Genomic DNA, 21,706 nt, shown 5'->3' with positions numbered 1-21,706 from the left:
GAAGTGTAACAAGCAATTTTCTAGGCAGGTATCAGAAATGCTTGCACAATAAAGGGAGGCAGTTCCAGCACCCCTTGCTTCATATAAACGCTTAATTTACTTTTTTTAACGTTTTTTATGTTATGTGTGTTAGAAATAACCTACATGATAAACTATACTATATTTACTGCAGATCTGTCAACCACACTATGGACACGGCAGCCACACACCACAAAATCAGTTTCATTAACAGTTGATCACCCTGTACTTTATTCCAACAATGGAAAATCCAGGATGATGATATGAATAGGGAAGTTGCTACTCACCATATAGCAGAGCTCCTGAGTCAAAGATAGGTGCAACAAAAAGACTGTCACAAATAAAACTTTTGGCCAGTAGGGCCCTCATCAACAATAGACCGCCCCCCACCCCCCCCCCACACACACACACGTGTGCAGAAACCAAACACACGACTGCAGTCTCAGGCAACTGAAACCACACTGCGAGCAGCAGCGCCACTGCATGATGGGAGTGGCAACTGGGTGGGAGTTAGGAGGAGGCTGGGACAGGGAGGGGAAGGGAGGGATAGTATGGTACGGGTGGCGGACAGTGAAGTGCTGCTGGTTAGAGGGAAGGCAGGACAGAGGTGGGCAGGGAGAGCAGGCAAGAAACAGTGGAAAAGGAGAGAAGTAAACAGACTGGGTCTGATCGTGGAATGACGGCTGTCTAGTGCTGGAATGGGGACATGGAAGGGGCTGGGTGAGGACAGTTACTAACGAAGGTTGAGCCCAGGAGGGTTACGGGAACATAGGATACGTGGTAGGGCACGTTCCCACCCACACAATTCAGAAAAGCCTGCTGTTGGCGGAAAGGATCCATATGGCACAGGCTGCAAAGCAGTCATTGAAATGAAGGATGTCATGTTTGGCAGTATGCTCATCAACAGTGTGGTCCACTTGTTTCTTGGCCACAGTTTGTCAGTGGCCGTTCATGTGGGCAGACAGCTTGCTGGTTGCCGTGCCCACATAGAATGCATCACAGTGGTTGCAGCTTAGCTGCAGATCACATGATTGGTTTCACAGGTGCCCTGCCTTTGACTGGGAAAGGTGATGTTTGTGATCAGGCTGGAGTAGGTGGTGGGGGAGGATGTATGGGACAGGTCTTGCATCTAGGTCTATTACAGCGGTATGAGCCATGAGATAAGGGGTTGAAGCAGGGGTTGTGTAAGGATGGATGAGTATACTGTGTAGGTTTGGTGGACGGCGGAATACCACTGTGGGAGGTGTGGGAAGGATAGTGGGCAGGACATTTCTTGAGTTAGTCGAAACCCTGGCAGAGAATGTAATTCAGTTGCTCCAGCCCTTGGTGGTGCTGAGTTACAAGTGGAATGTTCCTCTGTGACCTTACGGTGGGAGTTTGGGTGGTGGTGGGAGACTGGGAAGATAAGGCACGCGGCATTTGTTTTTGTACAAGGTTGGAATGATAATTACAGTCTGTGAAGGCTTCAGTGAGACCCTCAGTAATATCAAGAGGGACCGCTCATACTGCGGATGCGACAAACATGGTTTGCTAGGCTATACGGAAGAGTCTTCTTGGTATGGAAAGGGTGGCAGCTGTCGAGGTGGAGGGTATTGCTGGTGGTTAGTAGGTTTGACATGGATGGAGGTACTGATATAGCCACCTCTTAGGTGTAGGTCAACATCTAGGAAGGTGGCTTGTTGGGTTGAGTAGGACCAGGTGAAGCAAATGGGGGAGAAGTTGTTCAGGTTCTGGAGGAATGTGGATAGTGTCTCCTCACTCTCAATCCAGATCACAAAGACGTCATCAGCGAATCTGAACCATGTGAGGGTTTTAGGATTTTGGATTTTTCAGGAAGGATTCCTTTAGATGGCCCATGAATAGTTTGGCATAGGACGATGCCATACAGGTGCCCATAGCTATACCCCAGATTTGTTTGTGGGTAATGCCTTAAAAGGAGAAGTAATTGTGGCTGAGGATATAATTGGTTATAGCAACTAGGGAGGAGGTTGCTGGTTTGGAATTCGTCAAGCATTGGGAAAGGTAGTGTTCAATAGCAGCAAGCCCATGGGCTTTAGAAATGTGAGTGTAAAGGGAGGTGGCATCGATATGAGCAGGGCACCGTGTGGTAAAGGGAAAGGAACTGTGGAGAGTGGGTGGAGGAAATGGTTGGTATCCTTTATATGGAAGGTAGGTTCCAGGTAATAGGTTGAAGGTGTTGGTCTACGAGAGAAGCGATTCTCTCAGTGGGGACACAGTAAACGGCCACAGGTGTGTCCTGGGTGGTTAGGTTTATGGACTTTAGGAAGCGTGTAGAAGGCAGAAGTGTGAGAAGTGGTAGGGGGTAGTAGAGAGATGGACTCCAGGGAGAGGTTCTGGGATGGGCCTAGGATTTGAGTAGTGACGAAATCCTAATGGATTTCTGGAATGGGTCACTGTGATAAGGTTTGTACATGGAAGTATCTGACAGGTAGCGGAGTCCTTCGGCCGGCTAATCCTTGCGGTTCAAAACAGTGGAGGAGCCTTTGTCTGCATGTAGAATTATAAGGTCAGGATCAGTTTTTAGATGGCAGATTGTGGTTTTTTCCTGCAGATTATAAAGTTAGTTTGCATGTTGAGGGATTCAGGGAATAATGGTGAGGCAAGGTTCGAGATTAGGAAGTTCTGGAAAGTTAACAGGGGATGATTTGGGGGCAGTGGGGTTGAAACCAGTCAAGTGATCTACAAGCTAAGTTACAACCACTGTGCTGCATTCTATGTAGGCATGACAACCAACAAGCTGTCTGTCTGCATGAATGGCCACTGACAGACTGTGGCCATGAAACAAGTGGACCACCCTGTTGCCGAGCACGCTGTCAAACATGACATCCCTCATTTCAATGACTGCTTCACAGCCTGTGCAATATGGATCCTTCCCACCAACAGCAGCTTTTCTTAATTGCACAGGTGGGAACTATCCCTGCAATACACCCTACATTCCCGTAACCCTCCTGGGCTCAACTTTTTTTAGTCACTGTCCTTACCCATCCAGCCACTTCCCTGTTCCCATTCCAGCACTACACAGCCGTCATTCCACCATCACACCTAGTTTGTTTACTTCTCTCCTTTTCGGCTATTTCTCCCTGCTCCCCCCTCCCCACCTCTCCCCTGCCCTCCATCTAAACAGCAGCACTTCACTGTCCACCACCCCTACCATACTATCCCTTCCCCTCCCGACCCCAGCCTCCTCCTTTGTCTATTTTTGACAAAGGCCTTACTGGCTGGAAGTTTTATTTGTGACAGTCTTTTTATTGTGCCTATCTGCGACTCAGTATCTTTGCTATAAGGTGAGTAACAACTTTCTAATGCACGCCAAAAAATTAAAAAACTCAAAAAAATCTGTTTTAAGTGCAAGCTTCTCGCCACTTATACTCAATAAAAAGTAACAATACTAAACAGCATAACAGCATAAAAAAATATTAAGGCTGATAAATTACTCCGTCTTCAGAGAACTACTATTTAAAAATTGAGGGCTTTTTTTTATTTTTGACCAATAACTTTGAGATATCAAAAATATAGTAAGGAATGCATTTTGCTAGATGATAATGGTTTTAATTTGTTGGCCAGAATGTGCTGAACTAAATGCTTTTTATTTTAAAGACCTATGACATCCCATTACTGAATAATTAAAAAACTACAGATGGTTTGCATATGCAAAAAAAGTGGTCTGAAACAAAAATGGCCACTGTTACTAAGTGATAATACAAAAATTTAAAAATATTTTTGAGTTCGCTAAACATTAGAGAATTCACCCATGAAGTATCATATTTTTCCAATATGGTGAAGTAATCAATTTTTTTTCCTTGGACCAACTGGTATGGAATGACTTGAGATTCTTTTGCTGATTATAGTCACTTACTCTATAACTAATGGAAAGTGGAAGTAAATTAAAACTTATAAGACTTTTAGTGCGACCACATTCATATTTGATACTACTGCTGGCATCTCTCCAAGATGCCAGTATCATTTTAGTTCCTTCATACTCCTCTTTGGCCATACCACGTATTATTATTCTAATCTCACACACACCGTTTAAGAATTACTGCTCACCACAAAAGAGTAGCAAATAAAGTGTAGTATTTTCCTGGCTACACTGCTGAAATACATTCTTTTCTCACAATAAAGCCGTATATCAAGAACTGATCTCTTAAGTGAACAGTTTAAGTGTTATCAGTCACATTGTTATATCCAAAGTTAAAAAAAAAATAATGACAAAATACACAACATTAATCACACATGAAAATTATAAGGATACTTACTCAATTTGTGTAGCACATTCATTACTGCACAACACACTGATGGTTCTTAGCAGAGTGCCAAATCGCAAATGTGGCATTTGATGTTGTGGCATCACAAAGTATGCCCATTATAAACTTTCATGATAAAGGCCGCTGCATTCTTTCCTACACTACCAGGGCAATTGATTCAATGTTTTGACATAACAAAGAACACAAAAATTAAACATGTCAATACATGTACGTCAAAATTGCCTTTTTCTTGTAGGTACATTAGTGGTTCTGGTATAAGAGGGATACTACAGTCCACAAGCTAAAAATAGTTGTTTTTTTGTTTGTGTGTGTGTTGGGGGGGGGGGGGGGGGGGGGTTACATATTTATATGTAAAAGGAGTTAGAATCTATTAAACATTTGTACAGCCATAAGTAACATAAGGATTTTTATGTATTATGTGTCACTAAATGATTATAATAAATCACAGAGATACAAGTAAGTTTACTGTTGATATCTGTTTATTGTATACAGTCTTTGTACAGTGTTAATTGCATAAGAAAGCAAAAGATGTGCTAAGCTATTTATCTTAAGTGGAAAGCAGTAAGCTCTTTCAACACTCATATACAAGTTGTAAAAATAATGTAACTTTAAGAATGTACAGTAATATACATATGTGTATCACAGAAAATACTGCAAGTTATATGTTTTATACAACTTTGTAGTTACCTCAGATGATAAAAGTGATTACAAAAGAAACACTGAGTCATATATTAGTCTGCAAATATATGGATGGTCCTGCAGGTTCTTAAATAAACTGAATTCATTTAGAGTGCCATTTAAAAGTAACAGCATTTGTACAGAGCCCAGGAGATAGGTAAAATCTTGTTCATAAAATTAAATGGTATCACCTCCCCCTCTTGAATCACTGCTAAGATTATTGGCTGAAGCCTTACTGGCAAGTACTCTTGCAATATATTTCCAATAAGCAACACGGATGACATCGTGTTCTTTCGCTAGGGCATCACACAACTGAAAACAAAATACATATTCAAATTAAAAACATAAGAAAATCATACATAGCAAACTGGGATATACCTTTTAATTCATGGTCTGAAGAGCAGGAAGTCTACCTGCCAGAGTTGTAGTATGAATACTGACAAATAAATACTAGGTAATTTTAAAGTCCAGGTTCATTTGAAAAAAAAGACTGTTACAAATAAATGGCCAAGAACAGAAAACAAATAATAATATTAAATTCTCAAAGCTTTTTTACAATGTTTATAAATGTTCTGTGTATCCACCCTGCATCGAATTGCACACATCTAACTAGTAGCCCAATTCTACTCATACCAGAGCCAGCATCAGAGGAGTGAAGGTGAGAAAGGCTGTTGTGATGCGGAATCAGACATTTTTGAGATTTTGTAGTAGAGTTGGAACAAAAATTTTATCCTTGAAGTAATCACACAAAAAAAGGTCACAAGGTGGAAAGAACAACAATCTTCCCCCAAGGATAAAAAGAGGCCTCGTCACTGAAACTTAATCTGCTTGGGAAGTTGTCATTCTCAAGACGGTTCTGCATACCAATGCAAAACTCTAGACAGTGCAGTTCCTCATCATGGCTTACGGCTTGCATGAACAGCAATTCATACAGTTTCACTCACCATCGCTTATGAAGGATTTTCCACATTGTTCGCTGACGGATGTTGAGTTTTGCACTAGCTTGATACATAGATTTTGTGGAACTTCACAATATCATCTCCCTCACATGGTCCACTTTCTGTTCTGTAACACCCTGTTGGTTCGAACATTTTGCATCACACAACCATCCATCCTCCTCAAATGCATTGTACTACTTTACAATGTTGTTGTAAACTGCTGCTGTCTTGTTAAACTCACCATGGAAAGCTCTTTGCACACTCACTATCAACTGGCAAAAGACAAATTCTAGCATTCAAAATGTTCTCTCCGGCTGGATAACCACCATTTTCAGCCACTATGGCTGGTGGCACTTCCGTGGGCAGTCTTTCAAATTAAAAATAAATAACAACTCTGAGAGTTTGTACATTATGTTTAGCCATTTACCTACACTGATATTTTAAAACATTTTATATTCAACTCCCGGTATTTTCCCTGTGAGAGGACTGGAACATTATGCACTAAGACTCGTGGTGCCAACTGAGGAGCTGCTTGTAGAAGTAGTGGCTCTAAGGTCTGAAAGTTGATAACAGCCGGCAGAGTGGTGTGCTGACCCCATGTCCCTTAAGACTGCATCCACATGAAGCCATGTTGGTGGATGATGAGACACCAGCTGATCTACATTGAATGGCTTTCAGGGCCTAATCACAGAATTGAGTTTTTAGTTTTAATTCATGGACTTTATAATTACCCTGTAGACTGAAGTAGAATTATAGTTTTCCAGTCTCAGTGGTAGTGTCCAGAGCTGGAGGACAGTAAAAAACACAAATGGTAAAACTTAATTATGAAGCACATTTATTTTGTGTAACAAGAAATATTCAGTTATATCAAAGGAAAATTCAACTGAGAAAATTAATAACTTCTGAGACACAATGGCTGCCCAGTACTTAATTTCAGCAGGCAGAATGTTTAGTATTGGGGACAGAGACACACAATAGTAAATATGGTGATGCTATCATAGCTTTTAGACCCATTGATTCCTTCTAAGGGAAGAGAGGGGCGCATTGGTTGGGGAAGGTTGGAAAGGAAGGGCAGGTAGCTCAGGAACCCAGGATGAGAGGAACCCAACTGTAGTGAGGACATGGGTAGATAAAGATAAAGGGTGAGCTGTTGGAAAGTATATAAGAGATAGTACAATGGTGAGCACTGCACCAGCCTCTGTCCAGAGAGAAGTGGAGATACACTAGGAAGAAAAGAGAGGAATAGTGCAATTAAGAACTGAACCACACAACACAGAGCAGGGAGGGGAGAGAGGGGCATGAAATTATTTGCAATTTTCACTTCTCTTTCCTCAATCTATCTTTGCTTTTTACTCTGTTCTTAAATTTTCTGGGCTGCTGCTGACACAGTGCTTACTAATGTACCATCCCTGATCTATCTTCTATAATGCCTTCCCAATGCCAAGTTGCCATTTGGGTGTGAACATAGGTGGGTAGGTGTCAACAAATGGATTGCACACAAGAAATGGTCACTCTAGTATGTGTCAGAGAGAATGAACCACTCAAGACGATGTGCAAGCTGGGCAGTGCACAACCGCAAAACAGATGGTGCACACTAAAGTCACCGAGCAGCAGAAAGGGGTGAGGTAGCTGCCCAATAAGCTGGAGAAAATCTGCCCTGGTAATACTGAATGATGGAGGGATGTAAACAGTACAAAGGGAAAAGGTCAAGTGAGGAAGGAAAAGGGAACTGCAACAGCTTGTAGGCAGATAGACAGGGAGATGGGTTGACTATGAACGGGCATCCCATGGAATGCCGACCTCAGAGGGAAGGTCAAAATGGACCAGGAGGAAACACGAGAGCTCAAAGTGGTTGTGAGGACAATTTTTTCCTGAAGGCAGAGAACAAGAGGACACTGCTACGCTAAGAGCAACCGTAAATGCTCTATGTTGGATTGAAGACCACGATTCGGATCCTGTTCCCTGTGGTCTAAAGGAGCATCGCCATTTTTCTGCTGTCAGGCTGTGAAGTACAGTGCAGCAAAACGTTTCGTACTGCACACCGGCGACACACAGGTTGGCCGGGCGAGGGTATCACATGGTGACACAGTCAAAGAGAATCTTCAATTCGGCGAATAAGGAGACAATTTGCCTTTGTTTGACTCCTTTGAGCCTTTCTGGTTTGCAGAGGAAGATTCAGATATTGGTTGCCTGGAGGGATATAGGAAACCTAATTGAGAGTATTCCTTCTGTCCTTTCTGTCCTGCCAATTGTATAGCTGGTGACTTCGCCCCAAGAGGTGACAGTTTGGTGGCATGTTGCACAGCTGAAGGAGGAGACAGGGACACTACCATGATATTGGGTGATTTCACAACCTCAAAGCTGATAGTGAGGTTGCACGTATGTGTGGCCACGTCCTTCATGGAGTGAGAGGTAGCAAGAACAGTACTGTAGGTAACAGATGATAGACACAGAGTTCCCAGCTAGCCAACAACTTGTGAGCAACCGAGTAAGGCACTTTTTCCTTCACCTGAAACACCTGGATAGCCCACTCATTGAGACACTCAGGCAATTGCAGGAGGAGGTGGCATGGTTACCACTGCAGCTGATACAATGGGGAGGAGGATGTGAACAATCACCCTCATGTGCATCCCTACCACAGGTTACACATGGGGCTGGGTGTCGACAAGATGTTCTAGTGTGACTGAAATGATGACACTGGTAGCAGCACACCAGGTTCAGAATGTACAGTCAGACTGTGATAATTTCATAGTGTATTTTGATCTTGGACAGAAGCACCACTCTATCAAAGGTGAGAAGTAGAGTGTGGGTGGCCACTAATGAGGAAGCTATCTTTTTCATCACATGCTGGACGGCAATGACACCCTGATCAGAGAGGTAGGATTGGATTTCTGCCTGTGTTAGACCATCAAGCGGCCTACTGTAATTAACACAAAGGGAAGAATTCAGAGTTATATGGGCCTCGACACAAACAGGATAGTCATGGAAGAGCAAGCACTTGTTGTGCTTGAGAATTAGAAGTAGTCTCCGAAAGCAAAGTACCATTGTGTAAACGAGAGCAGGATTCAAAGGGCCAGCAATTGTATCACCACCTTTCAGAATAACAAGTGGATTTACCATAGCGAAGAACTGACTGTCTTGAGTACAGGACGAGGAACCTCTCTGCAGCTGGGAGAGTCTTTGAATTGATAGCCTCATTCCATTCACGTTTTGTGACCCCTGACTGTGAAGATGATTGGCTCAATGCAAGAAAGTCCTCCATAATTGTCAGCATCTCCAATGGCACGCTCCTTCCAAAAGGGGCACATCTGCCTTAGGTGATTGTTCACACCTCAGATCACACCTTCCCAAACACCTGATAGAGGGATCGATCAGCAATTTGGGAAAGTAACAGCTCAGGCAGTCAGCCCTCCCAGGGCCTGGTCTGTACCAGGAAATATGTGCGAGCCGGAGCTGGGAATTATACATTACCCAGTCACCTGTTATGCGTCAGATGCATGGTTTAGCGTTCAGGAGTGCAAAGGGAGGGAGAAGAAGAAAAAGAGGAACCTCAAATACCAACGCAGAAGGAGGATAGGAAAAGATTAACGAAGAAAGAAAAATGGATCAAAAAAACAGTGATGAGACTGTTCCAATTGCTTGCTTGTTTGTTTGTTTGTTTGTTTGTTTGTTTTGCTTTAGGGCACAAAAACAACTGGGGTCATACAGACCCAAGTCAAAACTATACAACACGAAGACAGAGAGGCATTAAAAAATGACTATACGTCAATCCCAACTGACATAATAGAAGACAGGGATGTGGAGAAACAGGTCTACAAAAGACACCATACAGAAATGGAGGTCCAAAACCAAAAATTAAATGGCCTTCACCATATTGCTTTGACGGATAAATAGTAAAATGAGGTTGACAGCCCACAAGTCAGTTGCTCACGGCCGATAACTCAGACAGAGGAAGAGCCGAGAGGAGGTCCTCCAAGCCGCTGGGAGAGGCTTAATTATGTGGAGTTTATTCCCATGAAGGGAGGATCAATGCCGATGCCAAAGGGACACCACCTCCTGACAGACGACAACACAGAGATTATTGGAGGGAATACAGGAACTAGTGGGCTGAGGTACGAAGACCGCAGCGTTGGCAGCAGCGTTGGCAGCCTTGTTTCCTGGCACACCTACATGACCGGGAACCCACATAAACATCACATTGGCTCCACCTAACAGTGACCAAGTGACAGTTTTCTTGGGCCTGTTGCACTAAGGGATGGGAAGTGTACAGTGCAAGTATTCTGTGAAGGGCACTGAGAGAGTCTGAGCAGAGGGCACAATTGAAATGTCTGTGTCACCAGATGTACTCCATGACCTGATACAGAGCAAAGAGCTCAGCTGTAAATACTGAGCAGTGTGCCAGAAGCCGATATTGAAAGATGTGGGTGTTAATGATGAAGGCACACCCTACACCACCGTCAGCCCATGAGCCATCAGTGTACACAAAAGGTACTATAAAGAAGTTCCATGCAAAGATCATGAAACTGAAGGCAATAGAGTCAGGCTAGAGTAGTATTCTTAGTAAGCCAATGAAGGCCACGGTGATGAAGGGTTCACACACACCAGGAAAGCTGCAGGTAGTGTGAAGCTAAGCAGCCGTAGAAAGTGCCGAAAATGAACTCCAGGACGTTACAGAGAAGAAGGACGTGTCCAATACTGGCAATCAAAGGAATCATCGAAGAAGGATACACAAGATGGATGGCCATGCATGGTAGATAAATGGCATGCATACCTGCCGAGGAGAAAGTCACAACAGTAGGATAGCGGTAGTTCAGCAGTTTCAGCATACAGACTCTCAACCGAGTTAGTTTAAACGGCGCCATTGGCCAAACGGATGCCACAATGGTGGATAGTGTTGAGACGGCATAAGAGGGACGGACGCACAGACACATAAACAAGGGAGTCGGAGATGCATGGCGAGAGACAGGCCATTATAGGGCTAAATTTTTCATCACCCGACATACGGTAATGACACCCTGTTCAGAGAAGTAAGATTGGTTTTCTGCCTGTGTCAGACCATCGAGCAGACTAGTGTAAATAACACCATGGGAAGGATTCAGAGTTCTATTGGCCTTGACACAAACAGAATAGCTGTGGAAGAGCGAAGCTGCAAGCAGTTGTTGTGCTTGAGAATCAGAAGTAGCCTCCGAAACAAAGTACCATTGGGTGAATGAGAGCAGGATTCATAGGGCCAGCAATTGTATCAACACCTTTCAGAGTAATAAGTGGATTTACCATAGCAAAAGACTGACCGTCTTCAGAATGTGAAACTACTAGGAACCATGGTACAGCTGGAAGGGTCTCAGAATCGTTAGCCTCACTCTGTTTATGTTTTGTAGACACCGATTGTGAAGTTGATTGTCTCATTGCATGAAAATCCCCATGATTGCCAGTGTCTCCAATGGCACACTCCTTCCAACTGGGGCCCCCTTCACAATGGGGCGCACCTGTCTTAGGTGACTGTTCACACCTCAAGTCACACCTCCAGAACACCTGTCAGAGGGATCAATTGACAACTTGGGAAGGTAGCAGCTCAGACAATCACTCCTCCCTGGGCCTGTTCTGTACCAAGGGGTACATGCAATCCCTACCTGTCAACCCAGGGCCGGGAATTACGCGTTACCATCACCTGTTACGTGTCGGACACATGGGCTGGCTGTCAGAAGCACACAGGGAGGAAGAAGAAAGAGGAGCCTCAAATGCCAAAGCAGAGGAACAAGAGGAAAAGGTAAACAAAGAAAGCAAAAGGGAACAAAAGACAATGGTGAGACTGTTCTTATGTCAATGACAGACTATGCGGAACATTCTCAAAAACACCCCAGACATGTTCCCCAAGAGAGGGGAAAAAGAACAGCAAGAGGATAGACATGCAGCATAGTTTAGTTTAGTTTAATTTAGTTTAGTTATGTCATGTTCCATAGATCATTTTCACAATTATTTTACCGATATAAAGTGGAACAAGTCAGATTACAAGATATATTTACACACATGAATAGTGCTAATATTAATATTACTGAAATTTTTAGTTCTACACATGTAACTACATTTACATGTACATTTTATTTATTTATTTATTTTCACCAGTTCTGAAACAGAAACTTGTCCATGGAATAGAAGGAGTTGTCCAAAAGAAATTATGTTAAGCTACATTTAAAACTTGATCTGCTATCTGCCAGACACTTTATGTTGTTGGGCAAATTATCAAAGACTTTTGTTGCTGAATAATGTACTCGTTTTTGAGCAACTGACAGCTTCAAAAATGGATAGGAAAGGCCATTTTTCCCTCTAGTGTTGTACATATGAACATCACTGTTTTTCGTGAATTGAGATGCATTATTTATAATGTATTTCATTAGAAAATATATGTACTCTGACGGTGCAGTTAAAATACCTAACTCCTTGAATAGATGCCTACATGACATCCTTGGGTGGACACCACTAATTATTCTCACTGCTTTCTTTTGTGCAATCAATACTTTATGTCTAAGTGGTGATTTACCCCAGAAAACTATTCCATAAGACACTATTGAGTGGAAATATGCAAAGTATGTTAGGAGGCTGATCCGTTTATTACCAAGACTAGCGATTATACAAAGAGCGAAAGAAGCTGAACTTAATTGTTTGAGAAGCTCAGTAATATGCTTCTTCCAGTTCAAGTTTTCATCAATGTGAACACCCAAAAATTTGGAGAAATTTACCCTGTTAACTGAGCCCTGTTCATAAGCTACATCAATTGTTGGTATGACTCTATTCAGTGTACAGAACTGGATACATTGAGTTTTTTCAAAATTATGGGAGTGTCCATTTTCTGAGAACCACTTAATAATTTTTTGAAATACATCCTTAACAATATCTTCAGCTGCTTTTTCTGGAATGGGATTTATTATAACACTCATGTAATCTGCAAAAAGTATTCATTCTGCTTGCTGCATGTTAAGTGAGAAGTCATTCACAAGAATAAGGAACAGCGGAGGACCCAAAATTGAACCCAGTGGGACTCCCTTTGTGATGACTCCCCATTCAGGAAGGGAAAAGATGCTGCAAAGGCTGGGGCCCCATGAGAGCCAAGCAAGAACCAGCCAAAGAACGGCGATCCCCCCTGGGGGTCTGGCTTACGTAATGTTCCTGTCTGCCTTTTCAGGTTGACTTAGATATCACACCAGAAGTTTTTATTTTTTGTTGGAGGGCTGGATATTACATCTACATCATCTTTACTGTACACTTTGGTGTTGTCATGTGATTCTTCTTAGCATAGAGCAACCATTTTGATTCCTGAACCTTGAATTTCAGGTAATCTATTAATTATTAACTCTGCATTTTCAGAGCATTGCAGTCCCACCTGTATTCAATCCATGCAGATGCAAAGGAAAAACACAAAAAACAGGGGGAAGAGGGGGGAAGAGGGGGGAAGAGGGGGGGAAGAGGGGGGAAGAGGGGGGAAGAGGGGGGAAGAGGGGGGAAGAGGGGGGAAGAGGGGGGAAGAGGGGGGAAGAGGGGGGAAGAGGGGGGAAGAGGGGGGAAGAGGGGGGAAGAGGGGGGAAGAGGGGGGAAGAGGGGGGAAGAGGGGGGAAGAGGGGGGAAGAGGGGGGAAGAGGGGGGAAGAGGGGGGAAGAGGGGGGAAGAGGGGGGAAGAGGGGGGAAGAGGGGGGAAGAGGGGGGAAGAGGGGGGAAGAGGGGGGAAGAGGGGGGAAGAGGGGGGAAGAGGGGGGAAGAGGGGGGAAGAGGGGGGAAGAGGGGGGAAGAGGGGGGAAGAGGGGGGAAGAGGGGAGAAGCGGGGAGAAGCGGGGAGAAGCGGGGAGAAGCGGGGAGAAGAGGGAGAAGCGGGGAGAAGAGGGAGAAGCGGGGAGAAGAGGGAGAAGCGGGGAGAAGAGGGAGAAGCGGGGAGAAGAGGGAGAAGCGGGGAGAAGAGGGAGAAGCGGGGAGAAGCGGGAGAAGCGGGGAGAAGCGGGAGAAGCGGGGAGAAGAGGGAGAAGCGGGGAGAAGAGGGAGAAGCGGGGAGAAGAGGGAGAAGCGGGGAGAAGAGGGAGAAGCGGGGAGAAGAGGGAGAAGCGGGGAGAAGAGGGAGAAGCGGGGAGAAGAGGGAGAAGCGGGGAGAAGAGGGAGAAGCGGGGAGAAGAGGGAGAAGCGGGGAGAAGAGGGAGAAGCGGGGAGAAGAGGGAGAAGCGGAGAGAAGAGGGAGAAGCGGGGAGAAGCGGGGAGAAGCGGGGAGAAGCGGGGAGAAGCGGGGAGAAGCGGGGAGAAGAGGGAGAAGCGGGGAGAAGAGGGAGAAGCGGGGAGAAGAGGGAGAAGCGGGGAGAAGAGGGAGAAGCGGGGAGAAGAGGGAGAAGCGGGGAGAAGAGGGAGAAGCGGGGAGAAGAGGGAGAAGCGGGGAGAAGAGGGGAGAAGAGGGAGAAGCGGGGAGAAGAGGGAGAAGCGGGGAGAAGAGGGAGAAGCGGGGAGAAGAGGGAGAAGCGGGGAGAAGAGGGAGAAGCGGGGAGAAGAGGGAGAAGCGGGGAGAAGAGGGAGAAGCGGGGAGAAGAGGGAGAAGCGGGGAGAAGAGGGAGAAGCGGGGAGAAGAGGGAGAAGCGGGGAGAAGAGGGAGAAGCGGGGAGAAGAGGGAGAAGCGGGGAGAAGAGGGAGAAGCGGGGAGAAGAGGGAGAAGCGGGGAGAAGAGGGAGAAGCGGGGAGAAGAGGGAGAAGCGGGGAGAAGAGGGAGAAGCGGGGAGAAGAGGGAGAAGCGGGGAGAAGAGGGAGAAGCGGGGAGAAGAGGGAGAAGCGGGGAGAAGAGGGAGAAGCGGGGAGAAGAGGGAGAAGCGGGGAGAAGAGGGAGAAGCGGGGAGAAGAGGGAGAAGAGGGAGAAGCGGGGAGAAGCGGGGAGATAGGGAGAAGGGGGGAGAAGGGTGAGAGAAGAAGGGGGAGGGGGAGGGAGAAGGGGGAGGGGGAGGGAGAAGGGGGAGAGGGAGGGAGAAGGGGGAGAGGGAGGGAGAAGTGGGAGAGGGAGGGAGGGAGAAGGGGGAGGGAGAGGGAGGGAGAAGGGGGAGGGTGAAGGGGGAGAGGGGGTGGAGAGGGAGAAGGGGGAGTGGGAGAAGGGGGAGTGGGAGGGAGAAGGGGGAGTGGGAGTGGGAGGGAGAAGGGGGAGCGGGAGTGGGAGGGAGAAGGGGGAGTGGGAGTGGGAGGGAGAAGGGGGAGCGGGAGTGGGAGGGAGAAGGGGGAGTGGGAGTGGGAGGGAGAAGGGGGAGAAGGGGGAGTGGGAGTGGGAGGGAGAAGGGTGAATGGGGGAGAAGGGGGAGTGGGAGAGGGAGTGGGAGGGAGAGGGGGGAGTGGGAGTGAGAAGGGGGAGTGGGAGTGAGAAGGGGGAGTGGGAGGGAGAAGGGGGAGTGGGAGGGAGAAGGGGGAGTGGGAGGGAGAAGGGGGAGTGGGAGGGAGAAGGGGGAGTGGGAGGGAGAGGGGGGAGTGGGAGGGAGAAGGGGGAGTGGGTGGGAGAAGGGGGAGTGGGTGGGAGAAGGGGGAGTGGGAGGGAGAAGGGGGAGTGGGAGGGAGAAGGGGGAGTGGGAGGGAGAAGGGGGAGTGGGAGGGAGAAGGGGGGAGAAAGGGAGGGAGAAGGGGGGAGAAAGGGAGGGAGAAGGGGGGAGAAAGGGAGGGAGAAGGGGAGAGAAAGGGAGGGAGAATGGGGGAGAAAGGGAGGGAGAATGGGGGAGAAAGGGAGGGAGAATGGGGGAGAAAGGGAGGGAGAATGGGGGAGAAAGGGAGGGAGAATGGGGGAGAAAGGGAGGGAGAATGGGGGAGAAAGGGAGGGAGAAGGGGGGAGAAAGGGAGGGAGAAGTGGGTAGAATGGGGGGTGAAAAGGGGGGTAACAGGGGGGAGAAGGGGTAGAAGGGGGAGAGGGAGGGAGAAGGGGGAAGGGGGACAGAGGGAGGGGAAGAGGTTCAGGCTGGGGAAGGGGAGGAGAGGGGAAGCGACTGGAGGGGAGGGGGAGGGGGAGGGGGAGGGGAGAGGAGAGGGGGAGGGGAGACAAGAAAACTGAAGGGGAGAAAGGGAAGGCAGTTTAAATGGCAACCTAACAAAACCACTTAAAATTAGAAAGGAGAAGCTCAATGGTTACTTATGTCCGACTCCGGATATGTCAGCCTGACTTTCTCACGTGTTTTCACACAGATCATTACCAACAGAAGTTGCCGAAACTGTAAGTGCACCTTTACCAGAGTGTGCAACTCTCTTTAACTCTGACTCTGAGGTCTGACAAAGGTTTTCATACAGTCATTACATTTTATATGATTTTGAACAATAATGTTGAATTATTCCAGCAATGTCAAAAATTTGTTTCTACATTTATTCAGGTAATACAGTCAACACTAGGTCACAAAAAAATTACAAATTTTTTGCAAGTCATTCTGAATTTTAATATTCCTTACGAGACACCACCTCTCAACAGTTAACAGCAAATGCTGCAAGGAACCTCATAAATTACAGAAATGACCAGCTACGACACTTAAAAGTACTGTAAAGAGCTGCTGCTTTGCATTATATTGGGAAAGTTCTGATATTATTTTTATATCTCTTCGTGATAATCTAGATTTAATTACTTACAAGATGATCCCAGTCCAATGTCACACCTGATAAAGATGAAAGCAATAATCAAACATCCTCTATAAGTCTTTCCCAACACCATGACTTCATAAAATCCTTTTGGTTTCCAACAGCTGAATAACCCTTCGGAAATTACAACTGAAGACTGTGTTAGTGACAACTGTTGAAATCTTGAGAATACAACTTAATTGACATGACTTCAATGGGGAGGATTTTATTAAACAATCACTCATATCAACAACAATAAAAGGTAGATAGAGGGAGAGACATAGATTCTCCAACTTCCTGAGCTGGCACGTCAATTTTCTAGGGTGAAACTCAGAACAAGAACTGGAGGTGAGTACTACTTTCTTACCTACACTACCATGTTTTCACTTCAGTTGACTTCCACTTTTCTGTCCACTGGAAGGAACTGCTGGTAACGAAGTCATTTTACCATTTTCATACCCCAGCTACTTTGTTTTGTTTCAGTTACTGGCAAACTGACTTCCATACAATTAATGTTTGTTTACTTTATAGTAAAGGATTATTTATCAATGAAATAAAACAAAAACTTACTGCAAGAGCCTTCTGCAACAGTTCTGGTCTCTTTTCTGGCTGTTGCTCTATTTGATCCTCTAAAAGATTGACCATAAATGCCAATAGATAGGGTGAACGGCTGCCTGCACCATACAGTTCTTCACAGAATTCCTGTAAACTTAATTGTTGTGCCATGTTCTGTTCTGCATGCAACAGTATCCTAACAGAACCAAAAAGAAAAAAAATGCACTGAATAATGTATTCTAATGACAGACATTCAATATTCCACATCCATAATATAAATGAAACAACTATCAACAAGCTTTAGAAATTTTATGTCATTCAGAGATCAGCTAAGAAAACAATGTTCCATTAAAAGTCAATAAAAACTTTTATTTTTTAGATTTGATTTCTTACTGGTAGTATAGCTTCCCTTTAAAATATCCCTTTGTCTAAAATAAGAGGACACATTCAATCTTGCCTTAAATTTACAATAAACCACTCAATTTTTTGAGCAATTAGTTGTGTTTAAGTTATATTTTATTACCTCCTCTTATGTATAAGTGGTTTATTGACTTTAACTGGCAGATTGGAAGAAAACATGGAAGGAAGACTGTGGTTCAGGAACTTCACTGATGTGGCTTGAAGATACTTTTTTTTTCCTCAACGGTGAAGTATATAAACAACAAAAGGCAGGTAGACAGAAAAGGAGACATCAAATTTCCAGTCTCCAGGGTCAAAACAGAAACTGGTTGTAGGGATCACTTTCTTGCCTACACTATCGTATTTTAACCTCATTTTACTTCCACATTTCTGTCCATGGATAGGAACTGCTGATCCCAAAGTCTTTTTTATTCACGTGTCTACCACTGCTACTTTGTTTTGTTTCAGTTATTGGCAAACAAACACCCTTCTGATGTTCGTTTACTTTTATAGTTTGGCATAATTCATCAACAGAATCTATAAGACAAGAAACAATAACTTACTGCAAGAGCTCTTTGCAACTGACCTGTTCACCTCTAATTTTCAATCTTTTTATTAAGGCAATGGACTGCTATTCATGAGGTGTGATGTTATAGCTCAATTTCCTCCTGCCTTCCCTAAATCACTTATGGAGTGCACTTTTCAAGACATATCAGTTGAAAAGCTAAACCTGATTTTCCTTTCCACATTTTCTTCCAATCAGTCCAAGTGGTTAATAAAAATCTCATGTCGGGTTACCTTCCACTCTGAAAGCTGTTGCACTCCATGACTATTATAGTGACTTGCAAATTGTAGATTGCAGCGATCAGTCGTCCTTTTTTAAATTTTATTGTGCAGATCTAGATTTCAACTAGAAGCCAATCATTCTCAATGTTAAGAATACAAGAAGTACATAGCTGAATGATGTCATAAAAGTTACAAGTAATGGCTTAACTGATATGGTTTGTATATTACATATCACTATTATTTTCACTCAGTGCATGTAATGCCTGTTGGTCAGGCTTCATCCACAGCGGTTTACTTCCCTTGAAGTTCATATACATAGTTCAAGTAGATGGTGCCATGCAACCAACCAATGAGTTCTCCATACAGCCTGCCTTCCGCAAACAGTAGTATTCAATGTAGTATTCAGTATACGAGGGTCACTCCAAAAGAAATGCACAACATTTTTTTAAATCCATCTTTTATTCTACATGTTTGAAAGTTTTCCAGTGTGTAGATACATCCTTTAGGAACAATATTTTCATTTCTCCACATAATTTCCATCCCTCTCAACTGCCCTACACCATATTGGAACCAGCACCTGTATACCCGCACGGTAAAATTCTGGACCAACCTGTTGGAGCCACTCTTTGGCAGCGTGCACAAGGGAGTCATCACCTTCAAACCCTGTTCCACAAAGAGAGTCTTTTATGACACCATCTAACTATGTACTTCTTGTATTCTTAGCATTGAGAATGGCTAGCTTCTAGCCGAAATCTAGATCTGCACAATAAAATTTAAACAAGGATGACTGATCACTGCAATCTGTAATTTACAGAAGCTCGTGCTAGAAGAGGTGATAAATTAAAACAACACACAACTACCTGCTCGAAAAAGCAAACTGAGTTTTGTAAAATTAATGGAAAATCAGATTTATCCTCTTGTGGCAAGGAGGATATTTTAATGTGAAGCTATACTACCTACAAGACATAGGAGTCTCAAAAATAAAAAGTTCTCATTGCCTTCATTACAAATAAAGTCCTAGCTCAGATTAGATAAAAAAGGCAGGAAATCAGGCATAGGTTTATCAAGGGAATCATCCTAGCACACTCCACAAGTGACTTAGAGAAGCCATATAAAACCTAGATATGAAAGGATTTGAACAGCGTAGGTCCTGAATACACGTCTACTGCCTTAACAGAAAGGATGGAAATTTAAAATTTGGCAGATACAGTGTTGCAAAATGGAAAAAAACCTTTTCAACTAATGATATTTTACATTCCTGTAATACCTACAGAAGTAATTTGCCAACATGGTACAAGCTTGCTAGTATTAAAACAAAACAATTATTCCAAAAAGAACATTTTGGTTATACATACCCATCAAGGTAATTCCATGCACTTTCATTGTTTGATGCTATTCTTATTTTCTCTTTGGTATATTCTACCTCCTGTCGAATAATATCTGGCGTGAATCCTGTTGTATGCTTGAGCACAAAATAGCGCTGATTCCATGCAGAATTGTTGCGGACATCATCATCAAGTAATCTGTCTACAAAGTTAAGTTCACCATCATACAACCTGTAAAATTATCAACACAATGAACTAGCAAGATAAAAAATTATAACAATAAAGGAAATTCCTGGATGGAGCAATGCGTAAAATAAGGGAAAGGCAACCACTTACCTATGGGTGATCAATGGGTGTGACACAGAAACACACAACAGAAAACAGTATTCACACTGGCTTTTGAGCATTAGCTCTTTTACTGGCAATAGCGCGCACACACACACACACACACACACCAAAAACCATGCTCCTGTGGCCACATGCATTTAGATGCCCTTGTGGTTGTGTGTGTAAATGTGTGTACCATAGCTCAACAAAGAGCTAATGCTCGAAAACTTGTGTGAATGTTGTCTCGTGTTGTGTGTTACTGTGACTGATGCATCAATCCACTATAGGTGAGTGGTTGCCTTTCCCTTATTTTATGTACTGCTCCATTCAAGATGAAGAATTATATACCTTGTTATCTGAGACATCAAAGTTAGTACATTTCTTCCTCAAAGAGTAAAGAAGTTTATTCTTCCACTACACAAATACAATCATCAGTTTTTGACAAGGACAGAAACAACTGTATTGTGAAAAGGTCCCTGCTTGAAGAAAAATGATAACATTGAAGATCTGAAGACTTATTTCCATTTGAATGTAGTGGTGGTGCAAAATCTTTTGAATCATCCACAAGCACTCTGCTCAGTAAGTAATAATTGTAGAACAGATTAATAACTAATGTGCATAATTCACGGATCATTTATAAGTAGAAGTTGTAGAATAATGTAGATTTACTTCGATTATATATAGAGCTTATGCTGCACTACATTAAATTAATTTTCCTATATGAAAGGATCATTACAGCCGAAGTTAACGTGGAATGTTTCCTGAAGACACTTTGTCTATTTCCAGTTTTTTACCACCGTATCATGCAGATTGTCTTCTTTGTAGAGGACAGTTGTGTTGGCATCAGGCATTACAAATGAAATAAATTAAAAATAAATAAAAACATAAAACTAAAAGCAGTCCTTTCAATCAGAAACATACTGTACAACAAGTACCTTTTATAATTACTGTAGTTCTTTAGTTTGATTTATGGTAAGTTCATGATGGCACATATGAGATGCAATTATGTCATTGGTTCTGCCATTTTAAATATCAGATGGCTTGGGTAACTGTCAACAGCTGCCATATACAAGGAAATTATGAAGTCCACAAAACATTTCAAAAAATCATTTCAAATAAATAGCAAAAGACAATGTTCAAATGATACAGTACAGGAAAAATTAACACTCACAGTCTTTTTAAAATTATTAAAAAGATTCTGTGCGTACATCCTTTATCACATGGCACACATCTAATTGGTAGCCCAATTCTGTGCATACCCACCCCCAAAATATCAGGAGTGAGATTAAGAACACACACACACACACACACACACACACACACACACACACACACACACACACACGTCCAATCAAGGTGATATGGCAAGGTCCCATTTGAAAAATCTCTTGCACAATAATGGAAATGTCAAGGGGCACCATCCTGTTGAAAGATAAAATCCCTGCTATTAATTTCCTGTTATGGTATGAGTAACAACTGCAGCCTGTTGACATAGGTGATACCACTGACATTTCTCTCAGCAAAGAAGACATGGCACAAAACAAGTTAACTTTCTCAGAATCCTAGACGTGTTCAACAGGTGCATGTGAATGCTCTGTCCCCTTGTGAGTGTTGTTATGCTGACCTTTTTGAAAAGATGAAAAGGGGCTTCATCACTGAAGATCAATTTGCTTGCAAAGTCATTATTTTTAAGATGGGTCTGCATACCATGCAAAACTGCTGATAAAACAATTTATCATCGAGGGTTATGACTTGTGCAAGCTGCAATTTGTATGCCTTGATTCTTCCCACTATTGGCTGG

At 43.7% G+C, this 21,706-nt stretch overlaps 1 protein-coding gene across 2 annotated transcripts in view; it reads right to left on the bottom strand.

Moving 5' to 3' along the window:
- Positions 1-4,761: 4,761 nt before the first annotated feature.
- The window catches only part of LOC126281502 (protein farnesyltransferase/geranylgeranyltransferase type-1 subunit alpha), a 72,120-nt gene continuing 55,175 nt past the window's right edge, over positions 4,762-21,706 (bottom strand). For both annotated transcript variants that reach the window (XM_049980514.1, XM_049980515.1), the window contains exons 5-7: positions 19,609-19,809; positions 17,084-17,264; positions 4,762-5,294 (exon numbers count right to left, since the gene is read on the bottom strand). In XM_049980514.1, the coding sequence (XP_049836471.1) occupies positions 5,160-5,294; positions 17,084-17,264; positions 19,609-19,809 (517 nt within the window). In that variant the 3' untranslated portion in view covers positions 4,762-5,159. The remainder of the gene's footprint in view (positions 5,295-17,083; positions 17,265-19,608; positions 19,810-21,706) is intronic.

This window comes from Schistocerca gregaria, chromosome 7 (genome assembly GCF_023897955.1).
Source record: "Schistocerca gregaria isolate iqSchGreg1 chromosome 7, iqSchGreg1.2, whole genome shotgun sequence".
Lineage (NCBI taxonomy): Eukaryota > Metazoa > Arthropoda > Insecta > Orthoptera > Acrididae > Schistocerca > Schistocerca gregaria.
This window is presented reverse-complemented; position numbering and strand designations above follow the sequence as displayed.